This window comes from Arachis ipaensis, chromosome B05, assembly GCF_000816755.2.
Source record: "Arachis ipaensis cultivar K30076 chromosome B05, Araip1.1, whole genome shotgun sequence".
Classification (NCBI taxonomy): domain Eukaryota; kingdom Viridiplantae; phylum Streptophyta; class Magnoliopsida; order Fabales; family Fabaceae; genus Arachis; species Arachis ipaensis.
This window is the reverse complement of record NC_029789.2, coordinates 82,299,942-82,313,525: the sequence shown is the minus strand read 5'-3', so window position 1 is coordinate 82,313,525 and position 13,584 is coordinate 82,299,942. Positions and strand designations below refer to the sequence as shown.

At 39.8% G+C, this 13,584-nt stretch overlaps 1 protein-coding gene across 1 annotated transcript; it reads right to left on the bottom strand.

Annotated features, from left to right (window-relative positions):
* LOC107640740 lies at positions 1,086 to 1,586 on the bottom strand. Its single transcript, XM_016344241.1, has one exon. It carries the CDS (start codon positions 1,584 to 1,586, stop codon positions 1,086 to 1,088), a length of 501 nt encoding a protein of 166 aa, XP_016199727.1.

Below are 13,584 nucleotides of genomic sequence, written 5' to 3'. Positions count from 1 at the left end.
AGAAAAAGGAAAAGCTAGAGAGTAATCAAATGCAACTAAGAGGGAAAGAAAAAGGAAAAGCTAGAGAGTAATCAAATGCAACTAGTAAGAGAAAAATTTAAAAGAAGACAAAAGAGAAGAAGGAGTAGGAGTAGAACCTTGAGAAGAGGAAAAAAATGCAATGTGAAGTGTAGGTAGAGAATAAGAAAAGAGAGGAGAGAGAAGGTAAGGGGTCGCCGGAGGCGGTGATCGCCGGCGGAGGTAGTTGCCGATGCAGTAGCCGGAGACAAGGGTGATAGAAGATGGAAGAAGAAGAGAGGAGGTGATGGAGGAAAAGAGTTGAAGAAGGGACACAAAATAGGGTGCGCTGTGTTTAAAATGCATCAGGTGTGCGACGCGTGCGCGCACTCCACGTGTACGCATGGATGGACAGAGATGGAAGGCGACGCGTAAGCGTCTCCCACGCGTACGCGTGGGTTGCCTGGCATAGTTTTGGCATAAAGGGGGCATATCTCTCTGGGTTTTGTACCAGAGTGTCCAAAATTCACAAGCGAGGCGTACGTGTCGCCCACGCTTACGCGTGGGTGTTCGAATTTGCAGGGTGACACGTAGGCGTCATACACGCTTACACGTAGGTCACGGTTGTGCCCCAGGCACAAAGTGGGCACAGAGGAGGCACAACTCTCTGGTTTTAGTACCAGGAGCTCCGAAAACACGTCCACGCGTACGCGTATAGCAGGCTTGCACGTGGATGCCCTTTTTTTTTCATACACATGAAGAGGGGCAATTGTAGCACAATTTGATTGTAATGCATGCTAAAAGGGTCAAAAACATCAAAAACCTCATGTAACACTCAACCTTAAGCATTTTTCACATCTTAATTCAATCAAACCATTATTAATGAACTCCTCATAAGCAATTTAACACAAAAATCAAGCAAAAATCAACCCTACTATGAACAAACTCACAAATCAAGCAATCACCAAAGGTACAAAAATTCTACAAGCTATGTGCAAAAAACTTTAAGCAAAGGTAGATCATACCATGGTGGGGTGTCTCCCACCTAGCACTTTTGTTTAACGTCCTTAAGTTGGACGGTCATGAGCTCAAATCTCTTCGCCTTCGGGTGCGTCCTCAAGAAGGAACACCTCAACCTCTTTGTTGCTTTTCATCTTTTCTCCATGGTATAGCTTGAGACGGTGACCATTCACTTTGAACATGTTGGGGCTTGAAGGGTGTCCTTGGTGGTAGACCCCATAAGGCTCCGCTTTCTCCACTCGATAAGGACCTTCCCACCTTGACCTTAACTTTTCTGGCATCAACCTCAACCTAGGGTTATAGAGGAGAACTAACTCACCAGCTCTAAACTCTCTTCTTCTTATGTTTCTATCATGCACCGCTTTCATCTTCTCCTTGTAAGGCCTTGAATTCTCATAGGCTTCCAATCGAAGTTTCTCAAGCTCCACCAACTGTAGCTTCCTTTCAACTCCAACCCCAAATCCTGTGTTTAACACTTTTACGGCCCAATAAGCTTTATGTTCTATTTCCACCGGGAGATGGCAAGCCTTCCCATAGACCAACCGGACCAGGCTCATACCAATTGGCATTTTATACGTCGTCCGGTAAGCCCAAAGCGCATCACAACCTTTTCCAATATGCGCTTGATTTCCCGATTGGAGACCTCGGCTTGGCCGTTCATTTGGGGGTGTTACGCTTTGGCTACCTTATGGATGATGCCATACTTCTTCATTAACCTTGCTATCCTTTTGTTACAAAGGTGCGAGCCTTGATCACTCACGATTGCTCGTGGTGATCCAAAGCAGCAAATAATATTATTCCGAACAAAAGAAAGCACTACATTAGCATCATTGGTTCTAGTGGGGATTGCCTCCACCCACTTGGAAACATAGTCAACAGCAAGTAGAATGTACATGAAACCATTAAAATTTGGAAAAGGCCCCATAAAGTCAATACCCCAAACATAAAAAATTTCGCAAAACAACATTGTTTGTTGGGGCATCTTACTCTTCTTAGCGATACTTCCAAACCCACTACAAGAAAAACACCCATTCAGGTACACTTGAAAAGTGTAGCCAAAAGTGAAAAAAAATGATGCCTTAGACTACGGCTACGCTTTTTGGGCTATGTGGCATGATGAAAATTGGCGAGTCAAGAATTGTTATAAGATATGCGTTGCAAGTATAGTTCTTAACCAACCAGAAATCCGCTTATCAATTTAGAAGGATGATACAAAAATTAAAATTAAAATACTGGGAGTATGAATCCCAGGTCATCTCCTAACGAGTTGCAGAAAGGTGTGCTATTTTATTAATCAGTTGTTTTCAAAAAAGGTTTGAGTTGAATAAACAGGAAATTAAATTAGAGAAATTAAATAATTTAAATAAAAGCCTTGACTGGGAGTAGATTAGTTGGAAGCCCTATTCTTGTTGAAGTACTCTCAAGATTAATTGATAATTGTATGTTGTCTTGTTTAGTTATCCCTTACTAGGTAAGGAAAAGTCAAACAAGTTGGAATGCTACTTCTATTCACAAGTTCCAACCCACTCAATTAAAAGGGATTGGTGTCAGTGACTAGAGGGCAATCCAACCATACACCCAATTACAATTTTTCTTTTGAGCATTCTAACTCAAGAGTTCCTTTCAATCAACTCCCCATCATTGGGAACTACTCGCTCATTGTGAATGTAGAACTCATAACATAGGAAAGGGAATTAAAGAAAGACATGATAAATAAAAATCAAAGAAATTAATTAAAAATAAAAGTAATTCTTGTATTAATAAATTCTAAAATAATCCAATAGTAAAATTGAGTAAATTAAAGGACATAGAAGAGTAGAGCCAAGTAAAGAAAACGAACTAGAATGACGAAGTCTTGATGAGGTAATAACTCTTCTCAATATCCCAATGCAAAAAGCAATATAAGTAAAATCCTAAGAACTATGAATGTGTAGAGAGAAAAACCTAGAGGAGGAGTAGAACTAGATCTAAAAACTAAAAATTGTGTAGAATGAATGTTGTTGTTGGTTCCTGCATGTTCTCTGGCTCTAGTCTGCTTTTCTGGGCCAAGAACTGGGTCAAAGCAAGGCCCAAAATCGCCCCCAGCGAATTCTGCAGATTATGAAGATCGTGCACGTCACTCGATCGCGTCATTCATGCGGACGCGTCATTCGGCGTTTTGCCCTGCCACGCGAACGCGTCGTCCACGCCTCCGCGTCACTTGTGCTATTCCGATCCGCGCGGTCACGTGAGCCATGCGGCCGCATCACTGCGATTTCCTCTCTTTCGCACAGTCGCGTGAGCCATGCGGCTGCGTCACTTCTCGCTGGTCATCTCCTCAATTTCTTGTGTTCCTTCCATTTTTGCAAGCTTCCTTGCCAATCTCCAACTCATTCATGCCCTATATAGCCTGAAACCCTTAACACACAGATCACGGCATCGAATGGAATAAAGGAGAAGTAAAATACATAATTAAAAGTCTCTAGGAAGCAAGTTTTCAATCATGTAATACTTTTAGGAAGGAAATATAAATGCATGCTAATTATATGAATAAGTGGGAAAAGATCATGATAAAACCACACAATTAAACACATTATAAACCATAAAATAGTGGTTTATCAACCTCCCCACACTTAAACATTAGCATGTCCTCATGCTTAGTTGAAGGAGATAAAATAAATGAGTAGGAACATGTAAAACTCATGCAATGCAATGCAACCAATATATGTGAATGCAACTATATGATTCTTGTCCACTTGATCAATAGTAAATAAGCTCTTCAAAACAATTACAAATCAAATTCCACTAAGTCAATTCTTATACAGTAAGAACAGATAAAAATGCAAGAAGGTAGCTCATGAAAGCAGGGAACGTAGAGTTTTAAGCATTGAACCCTCACTGATGATGTATGTATGCTCTAATCTCTCTAGTGTATAGGGCAATCACTCTATCCTTCTCTAATCATGCTTTCTAATTTTTTTGTTCTTCTCCTAATCAATCAACAACATTTAATATACCAATGTAAACATTATGAGGTCTTTTCAAGGTTGTAATGGGGCCAAGGTAATGGTAAGGATACATATATGGCTAAGTAAGCTTATAAACTAAATCTTTAATTAACCCAAGCTTTAACATAACCTATATATATATTCTATATAACTTTAGAATTCATACCTAGCTGCCTAGAATTTCCCTTTCACATTTCATACTCGTGTATCAACTTTTTATTTTAATTTTATCATACATGCATTGATTTTTCATTAACTTTACATTGGGTTAATTTTGTCCCCTTATTTATTTATTGAATATTTTTGGTTTTTTTGTTTTTTTGTTTTTTTTTTAACGTAGACATAAAAATAAACATAGCTTATCAATGCACATAGATTTTTAATTCTTATAGTTTTACATGAGTAGGTATCCAAATTCCCATTATATTATCATGACATATTCCCTTATTATCTTTTGTTCCCACAATTTCCCATACTTAATTAGCACACAAAATTCTATCTTAAGCTAACCAAAGATTCAATTTGGGATATATAATTGTTTTTCCGCTTAAGGCTAGTGATGTGGTAAAATATAGAACAAATGGGATTTAAAGGCTCAAAGTGGCTAACAAAGGTAATTGAAAGGGTAGGTTTGATTTGGATAAGTGAGTTTAAACAAATAATGGCCTCAATCATATGCAAACATATAAATATAATAAACATTGGACATATAGGATGAAACAAAATATAGATTACAATCATAGAGAAGTAAACACACAAGAATAAAATAATTATGGTTAAATAATGTAACCATGCATAAAGGCTCAAATCTCACAGGTTGTGTGTTTTTTAGCTTAAAAATCATGTTCCAAATACAACTTCAAGCAAATTTTAACATAAAAGTTTTAATTAAAGTTAGTGAAATTTTGTTCCCAAAATAGGGTCTTAGAGGAAAACTTATTATCTTTTCAATCAAGTAGAACATGCATGCAACTAACCTATTACTATGCAATTTATCCTATGCTACAAAAGAAAAACTAACTAAATATCGTAATTTATTGGTGTTTAGGGAAGAGAAATTACCTCCGGAAGTCAGGTACTGACCGACCTCCCGACACTTAAGGCTTTGCACCGTCCTCGGTGCCATCTATCAGAAACAAAGGTGGGCTGGTAGTAGTATCTCAACAGTCGGGACCATCATGGTTTCTTGTGCTGGTAAAGGAGGTGGAGTTCGGGGTGTCTGAGTCCTTGAATTTTCCCATAATCAGCTCCTTGAGGTATGTGAATCGGCGCTTGTTGCGACGCTCTCTTATCTTAGCTTTATGTTCCTACCGATCCAATCTTTCGAGTATCTGATGGAGCAGTTGGTCTGTTGTAGGTGCTTGTAGTGTGGAAGAAGGAATATCTTCAACTGGTTCAGTCTGATGGCTTGTGGCGGCTGGTGGAGGTCTGATGTATTTCCCGTTAGGGACATACTGATCATCCCGTGGAAGCATGGCTTTAGTGTGCCCAGCTCTGTAGGAGACTCCGGCTATTGAGATAAGATCTGAGACCAAGGCGGGAAAAGGTAAGTTGCCCGTAATTTGCACAGGTCCCATGGCATTCCGGATATGTCTCGGTAGATTCAGAGGTTAGTCTGTAAGGATGCACCAAAGTAGAACGGCCATATCCGCAGTGAAGGAGGACTCGTGAGTGCTCGGAAAGACGTAATGGGACATGATCTGTGCCCATAGGCGAGCCTCCAAGGTAAGTGCTGAAGCCGATATTCCCTTAGGGAGGGTACGATGGTATCCGTAGATCCAACGGCTGCCAGGTAGTGTGATAACTCTGAGAACGGCGTCCCAGTCAAATTGGTACATCTGGCGCTTGAGTGCGGCTTCTTGAAAGGCGTCCAATCCTTCTGGAACAGGGGGAAGACCTAGAGCTCTTTGAATGGCCTCTTCTGTAATGGGGACTTGCTTATGATGGACAAAGACAAACTGTAGGGTTGGCAGGTGGAAGTTGGTGTAGAACTCGACTACCCAAGAAAGATTGACCTGCCTCGGCTGTCTCTGTAGGAAATCCCATTGTCTTTGTGCAATTTGTGGCTCAACAAAGGTAGCAATATGGTTTGGGAGGAGAAGAAGGTATTCGTTGTTGTAACTCCTTTCTGCCAGGATGGAGAACATCTGCTCACAGTAGCGATTGGGAAATCCTCTTAGATCTTTTTGTTGAGGATTTAACCGCAGTTGAAGAGGGCTCTGCCACTAATACTCTTTTTGTTCCTCTTCTTGATGGTGGTTTGGGAGTAGCTTTCTCTTTTTCATTCTTGGTGGCCATCCTGAAAAGGGAGAAAAGAGGAAGTATGTCAAAATGTCAAGGGGTAAAGCAAGGAATATGATGGTATGGGTGGCAATCAATGCACATTAAAGATGAATGAAGTGAACACATGGTCATGACTACATGTGAAAAGTTCATCAAAGGGAATAAAGCAAGTGCGTGTTTGGGTAATTAGATGCAAGATATTTATTGGCATGCTGGCAAAGGCATGAGTAGCATAGATCAAGCATCACTCGTAACAAACCATCACGTTTGTATTGACAATTATTTTTAACAAATAAAATAAGAAAGGGGTTTTGTGAAAAAAAAGCATTTAATAGTAAAATAGAATAACGTAGAAAAATCCATAATGCCATATTGGCTTTTTCACAAACACATAGCATGCATGGTAAATAAGGTATAGAAAGTATTAAAGTGAACATGCAAGCAACCCTTTAAAAAGGAAATATGGATAATGAAAGTAAAAAGAAAAAAAAGGAAGATAACATAGAGAAAAAAAATAAGAAGAATAATAGAAAAGTAAGGGGGAAAGAAGAAAAGAAAACCTTGTTAATGGGGTGAGAGAGAGAGAGAGTAGAAAGTGAGAAAGATGGAAGAAGGGAGAAGGAAGAAATAAGGAGGGAAAACAGAAAATAGGATTTGGGGAAAAAAAGATAAGATAATTAGCAAATCAGGGAAGCTGTGCAGCGCAAGCGACGCGGTCGCGTGGGGCACGCGGTCGCGCGACTTGCACTTATACTAATTGACGCGGTCGCATCGGTCACGAGGTCGCATGACCCGTTTTATGCTACTAGTGCGAGGGCAGCCTCGCGCTCGCACAACTCTCTGTTTGAAATTTTACTTTTACCAAATATAGGGTGACGCGATCGCGTGAGTGGCCATTAGAAGGATACGACGCGGACGCGTGAGCCATGCGTCCGCGTGGGAAAAATTATGCGTTCAGCGCCAATCCAGCACCACTCTAGCACAACTTTCGGTCGTGCACCCTTTTCACGTCGAATTCCAGGGCACGCGGCCGCGTGACTGACGTGGTCGCGTGGGAGGCCAATGTTCCCACTTGACGCGGACGCGGTAGCGACGCGGTCGCGTGGGATGATTTGTGCCATGGGCACGCCTCCAGCCACGCTCTCGCGTGACTCTCTGTTCGTTTTATTATTTTCTCCAATCACTTGCGGCGCGAACGCGTCAATGAGGTGGTCGCGTCGCATGAATTTATTTATTTATTTATTTATTTAAATAAAAGTATGTAAATACAGATGCACGAAATGCACTAATAAAGAGAAGAGTTATTGAATAGGAAAACTAAGAATAAAGAAAAGAACAATCATACCATGGTGGGTTGTCTCCCACCTAGCACTTTGCTTTAACGTCCGTAAGTTGGACGCTCCACAAGCTCAGTCTTCGGCTATGTGGGGATCTTCCAAGAGGAAGATCTCGAGCTCGTTGTTTTTCTTCATCTTCTCGCCATGGTACAGCTTTAAACGTTGTCCATTAACTTTGATAAGTTCAGAGCTTGAAGGATGACTTAGGTGAAAAACTCCGTACGGTTCGGCTTTCTCTACTCTGTATGGACCTTCCCACCTTGATCTCAACTTGCCTGGCATGAGCCTCAGTCGAGATTTGTAAAAGAGGACTAAATCCCCAGGTTGGAACTCTTTTCTCTTGATGTGCTGATCATGTACAGCCTTCATCTTCTCCTTGTATAGTCTGGAGTTCTCATAAGCTTCTAGGCGAAGGCTTTTCAGTTCTTGCAGTTGCAACTTCCTTTCAGCTTCGGCTTTTTCAATTCCCATGTTGCACTCCTTTACTGCCCAAAAGGCTTTGTGCTCTACTTCAACAGGGAGATGACAAGCTTTTCCATAAACTAAGCAGAAAGGACTCATCCCAATGGGTGTTTTGTAAGTTGTTCTGTATGCCCAGAGTGCATCTTGTACCCTGGTGCTCCAGTCTCTTCTATGAGGTTTGACTATCTTCTGCAAGATACGCTTTATCTCTCTATTTGACACCTCGGCTTGCCCATTAGTCTGAGGATGGTAGGTTGTTGCAACCTTATGAATTATCCCATGCTTCTTTATTAATCCTGTTAGTCTCCTGTTACAAAAATGGGTGCCTTGATAGCTCACGATTGCTTGTGGTGATCCAAAGCCCCAAATAATGTGGTTTCTCACAAAGGAAACAGCAGTGTTAGCATCATCAGTGCGGGTAGGAATTGCTTCCACCCATTTGGAAACGTAATCCACAGCTAACAATATATAAAGATAACCATTAGAATTTGGAAATGGACCCATGAAGTCAATGCCCCAAACATCAAAAATTTCACAAAAAAGCATAATTTGTTGAGGCATCTCATCCCTCTTGGATATATTACCAAATTTTTGGCAAGGGAAACAAGATCTACAAAATTCAGCAGCGTCTCTAAAAAGAGTAGGCCACTAGAATCCACAGTCTAAGATTTTTCTAGCTGTTCTTTGAGGGCCAAAATGTCCTCCACTCTCAGATGAGTGACAGGCCTCTAAGATGGACTGGAATTCTGATTGAGGCACACACTGTCTAATTACCTGGTCAGCACCATATCTCCATAAATATGGGTCATCCCATATATAATATTTAGACTCACTTTTCAGCTTGTCTCTTTGATGCTTAGAAAGGTTTGAAGGAAAGGTACGGCTAACTAGATAATTAGCTACAGGTGCATACCAAGGGACTACCTCAGATACTGCTTGCAGGTTATCAAATGGGAAATTATCAGCTATAGGAATGGGGTCATCTTTAATGTGCTCAAGGCAACTCAAGTGGTCTGCCACTAAATTCTAGTTACCACTCCTATCCTTAATTTCTAAATCAAATTCTTGTAATAGTAGTATCCAATGTATAAGCCTTGGTTTGGACTCCTTTTTAGCTAATATATACTTTAGAGCTGCGTGGTCTGAGTACACTACTACCTTCGTACCAAGTAAATAGGCTCGGAATTTATCCAGAGCAAAAACAATAGCAAGAACGAACGGTCTTCCCTCATAGAGGAGGGGTAAGGTAAACTAGAAATAACATCCACCTTTGCCGGATCTACCGAAATGCCAGTATTAGACACAACATGTCCTAGTACAATACCTTGTTTTACCATAAAGTGACATTTTTCAAAATTTAATACAAGGTTTATACTGACACATCTATCTAATACTCTAGATAATCCATCTAAGAAAAGGCTAAAGGAATCTCCATATACACTAAAATCATCCATAAAAACTTCCATACAGTCCTCAATAAGATCAGAGAAAAGACTCATCATGCACCTTTGGAAGGTAGCTGGTGCATTGCACAAGCCAAAGGGTATTCTCTTGTAAGCATAAGTCCCAAAAGGACATGTAAAAGTGGTCTTTTCCTGATCCTCAGGAGCTATATGTGTAACGGCCCAACTTCCAGCATGTCATGATCATACTAAAAGTTGAACATTACCAACTTGTTTCCCCAACTTAAGTAATATTTAATAAATATAAGCCTGTTCGTTGTTAACACCTCGCGAGTTTCGAGTAATTTTTTTTAAAACAATAGTAGTTTAGAGTCGCATACATAGAGTATAACAATGAAACATGAGTACACACATTCAAGGAATTGTAAAAGGTAATACATAGAATATCACACCACAATATACATCATAATGTAGAAGCAGCTCAGTTATACCAGTAAGGAATTATAACACAGCATCCTTCAGTTAGTGACTCATATAATATATACACATATATATATAAGACGTCCCGGGGCCTGGCCTGTCCAAAAGCCCCTAAGCTGGCACCCAGGCTAGGCTAACTCTATGACATGCCTATTCCCTCTGAGCATGCTAGTACAAGTGAGGGAAACACTCTAAGGTACCGTGGTTAGAATGGACGCCTCAAAAGTCTCCTCGTCTCTGATCCAAAAGCCCCTCACAGAAAACCGTTGGGTAGGTGATGATGCCTGCTCGCTGGTGCCCCATCTGGCTCATTGCTACCAGAAGAGATATCCTCGATCTCAGGGTCACGTACTATATAATTACATACACAAGGTGCTGCACATCGGATGTAATACTCGTAGCTGCGCACTGGGTCGTCGTGGATGTACGGATGATTAATCTCGTAGGGCAGGACTCCCGTGTCCATCTGAAGAGGTGTAAGGGGTAAGAACTGGGGAGTTCTTAGTAAGGTCGGGGTTCATAGTTAAGTCCATTTATAATGTCCGTTTGCAAGTTTCTAAATCCAACCAACCACAGCCTTAGGCCCAAACAACTCAATCAACATCCAATCACCACAATCCAAACAATTAGTTACAAACACAAGTAATGAGGTTCAAACACAATCAAGAGCAGTTACGTCAAGTATAGCAGTTAGCAATTAAACAGAGTTGTTCACATAGGCAAACCAATTAAAATATGCACAAACAAGTATGATGCATGTCTGATCCTACTGCAGGTAATGAGCTCATTTGTCAGTTTCGACCCGCACCCGACGCAATTCGACCCTCCAGGTCAGATAAGGCCTTCCCAGAACTTAATCCCAGATTAAGTACCGCATACCCTCTACCAAGTACTCTCAACTTGCAGGGCTGGTATTTGCTCAAATCTCAATATACCACAGGTATGCGAGTCAGGCCTCTACCAAGAATTCAGCTTGCAGGGCTGGTACATCTCTACCGCAGCCTGTCTGGGAAGCAACATCACAATATGGGCATAAATCAAGCATCACAACATAAATCAAGCATCACAACATAAATCAATCTTGGTTACATCTCTACCATACTTTTCATCACTTAGCAATCATCTTCATTATCTTTCCACAATCATAAATCAAGCATCACAACATCACAGTGAGCTCATTTTACAATTTTCTGCTTACTCTGTAAGGTCAAGCACACTGCTATATAGCTTTTAATTCCTTTTCTTTCCAACATGTATGAAAGTTTCTAAAACCTTTTTCATTACCATACATACCTCAATACTTTCTCTTGAACTCTTCCTTAGGTGTTTAATAAAGAGAATTAAGGAATTCTGGACTCAAAACTGCCTTCTTGAGGCTTTTAGGAAAAACTGTCTTTTTATCAATATTTTATTATTAATAATAAAATAATATTATTAATAAAATAATATTAACAATAAAATAATATTTTAATATTTTAATATTAAAATAATAATATTTTATTCAACATTCAAAAATTGCATATTGATCATTGAACTTTTTCGAAATTGCATTTTGACCCCTTAACTTTTAATATTTGCACTTTGGCCCCTCAACTTTCTATTAATTAACTTTCAACCCCAAACTTTTTAATAATTGCATTTTGACCACAAAATTATCAAAATAAACGTTTTCACATTGATGACAAGTAATCTTAGCCTAGTTTCACTAGCCTTTTTCTTTTGTTTTCAATTGAATTATGCACTTTCTTGAGCTACAAGTAAGCTAATTTGGGTAGATTTTCATGCTTCCTTTGATTGAATGACTCCAAGAGCAATCAACCAATGCCTCTCTCAACCCAATTCCACCAAGAGCAAAGGCCCAACTCAAGGCTTGAAGATCATTTGAAGAAAGTGTATAAATAGGATAAAATTCAAGTTCTTAGGGAGCTTTCCTTTTTGGAGTTTTCATAATAGTTTTCGGAGAGCTTTGGATATTGAGTGATCTTTAATTTCTTAGTTTCGGGGAAGGAGAATTCCACTCTCTTCCTCTTAGTTTTATTGCTTTCAATTTCAATTGAAATTGTCTTGGATCTTGGGTTGGAGAATTGAAGGAATTCTGTTTCAATCTCATCCAAAGATCTCTCTGTTTCTTCTACTGCTTATTGAATTTAATTTCTGTTAATTGTTCTTCATCTACTTTCTTTGCAATTTACAATTCCTTTGCAATTGTTCTTGTTGGATCTAGGAAGGCATTGAGATCTAGACTTGGTTATCTAGTCTCTACGGTCCTGAGATCCGGATTCCCCATTTCCCATTCCCTGTTTACTGTTTTCATGCTTATTTACAATTCTGTTTTTAGATCCTGTTCAATCCAAGTGTTCTTTTACTTCTCTGTTGGTTGCAATTTACTTTCCCTCGTTTAATTTCTGCAAATCCAACTCCCAATTCCCTTTACAATTCAAGCTATTTACATTTCTTGCACTTTAAGATTCTGCAATTTACATTTCTTGCGTTCTAAGTTTCTGCCATTTAATTTCTTGTTCTTTAAGATTCAGCATTTAAATTCCTGTTCTCTTTAATTTCATGTCAATTACCCATTCCCTTTACTTTCCATGCAATTTAAATTCTGCAAATCACAAATCACTCAACCAAATCTTGATTCGCTCTACTAAATCAACCACTAAACTAAAATTGCTCAATCCTTCAATCCCTGTGGGATCGACCTCACTCCCGTGAGTTATTATTACTTGATGCGACCCGGTGCACTTGCCGGTTAGTTTTGGGTGTTTTGGAGAAATTCGTTTTCTCGCTAAAATATCCCATCAAATTTTTGGCGCCGTTGCTGGGGATTGACTAGATTGACAATGATTAAGTGAGGTGGCAGTTTAGATCAAGCACTTTTTCTTTAATTTTTGACTAACCCACTAACTGTTTGAAGTTTTGTCTCAACTGACTATACTTAATTTGCAAAAGTATCACTGTGTGTTCCGTTGTTGATTTATATGTCATAGGGAAGAAGAGCAGCCAAAAGGAAGGATATCATCGAAGAAGGAGTTTCTGAGAAAGAAGAACATCACAACATGAAGCCACAACTCATTACACTAATAGAGAACAATTGTTCCTATGGTGGAAATTCCTTGGAGGACCCTAAACAGCACCTATCCATTTTTCTGAAAACTTGTGGGGCTGTCAATCTCAATGGTGTAGACCATGATACCATTAAGCTCTTGTTATTCCCCTTCTCACTGAAGGATGAAGCGGCACAATGGCTTGAGACCTTTCCCCAAGGAAGTATAACTAGTTGGGATGAATTGGTTGCCAAGTTTCTAGCCAAATTCTCCTCACCCCAACAACACATCAAGATGAAAGAAGGAGTACATCCATTCATACAAAGAGAGGAAGAACCACTGTTCAAAGCATGGGAGAGATACAAGAAAGCAAATGATAAGGTGGATTTTCAAGTGTTCTATGAAGGATTAACCTCAGAAACAAGAAGAGCAGTAGATTACTTCTCAAATGGCCTACTCAAGGCAACAGCAACCATCCAAGGAACTGCAGAGTTCAATGACAAAAGAGCCAATAACCAACACTCATTTGAGACACCACGGAATGCAATTTCAGAAAAGGAAGTAATGA

Bases quoted from the DNA above. Each gene is read 5' to 3' on its own strand.
- LOC107640740 (XM_016344241.1), bottom strand. From the start codon at position 1,586: ATGCCAATTGGTATGAGCCTGGTCCGGTTGGTCTATGGGAAGGCTTGC.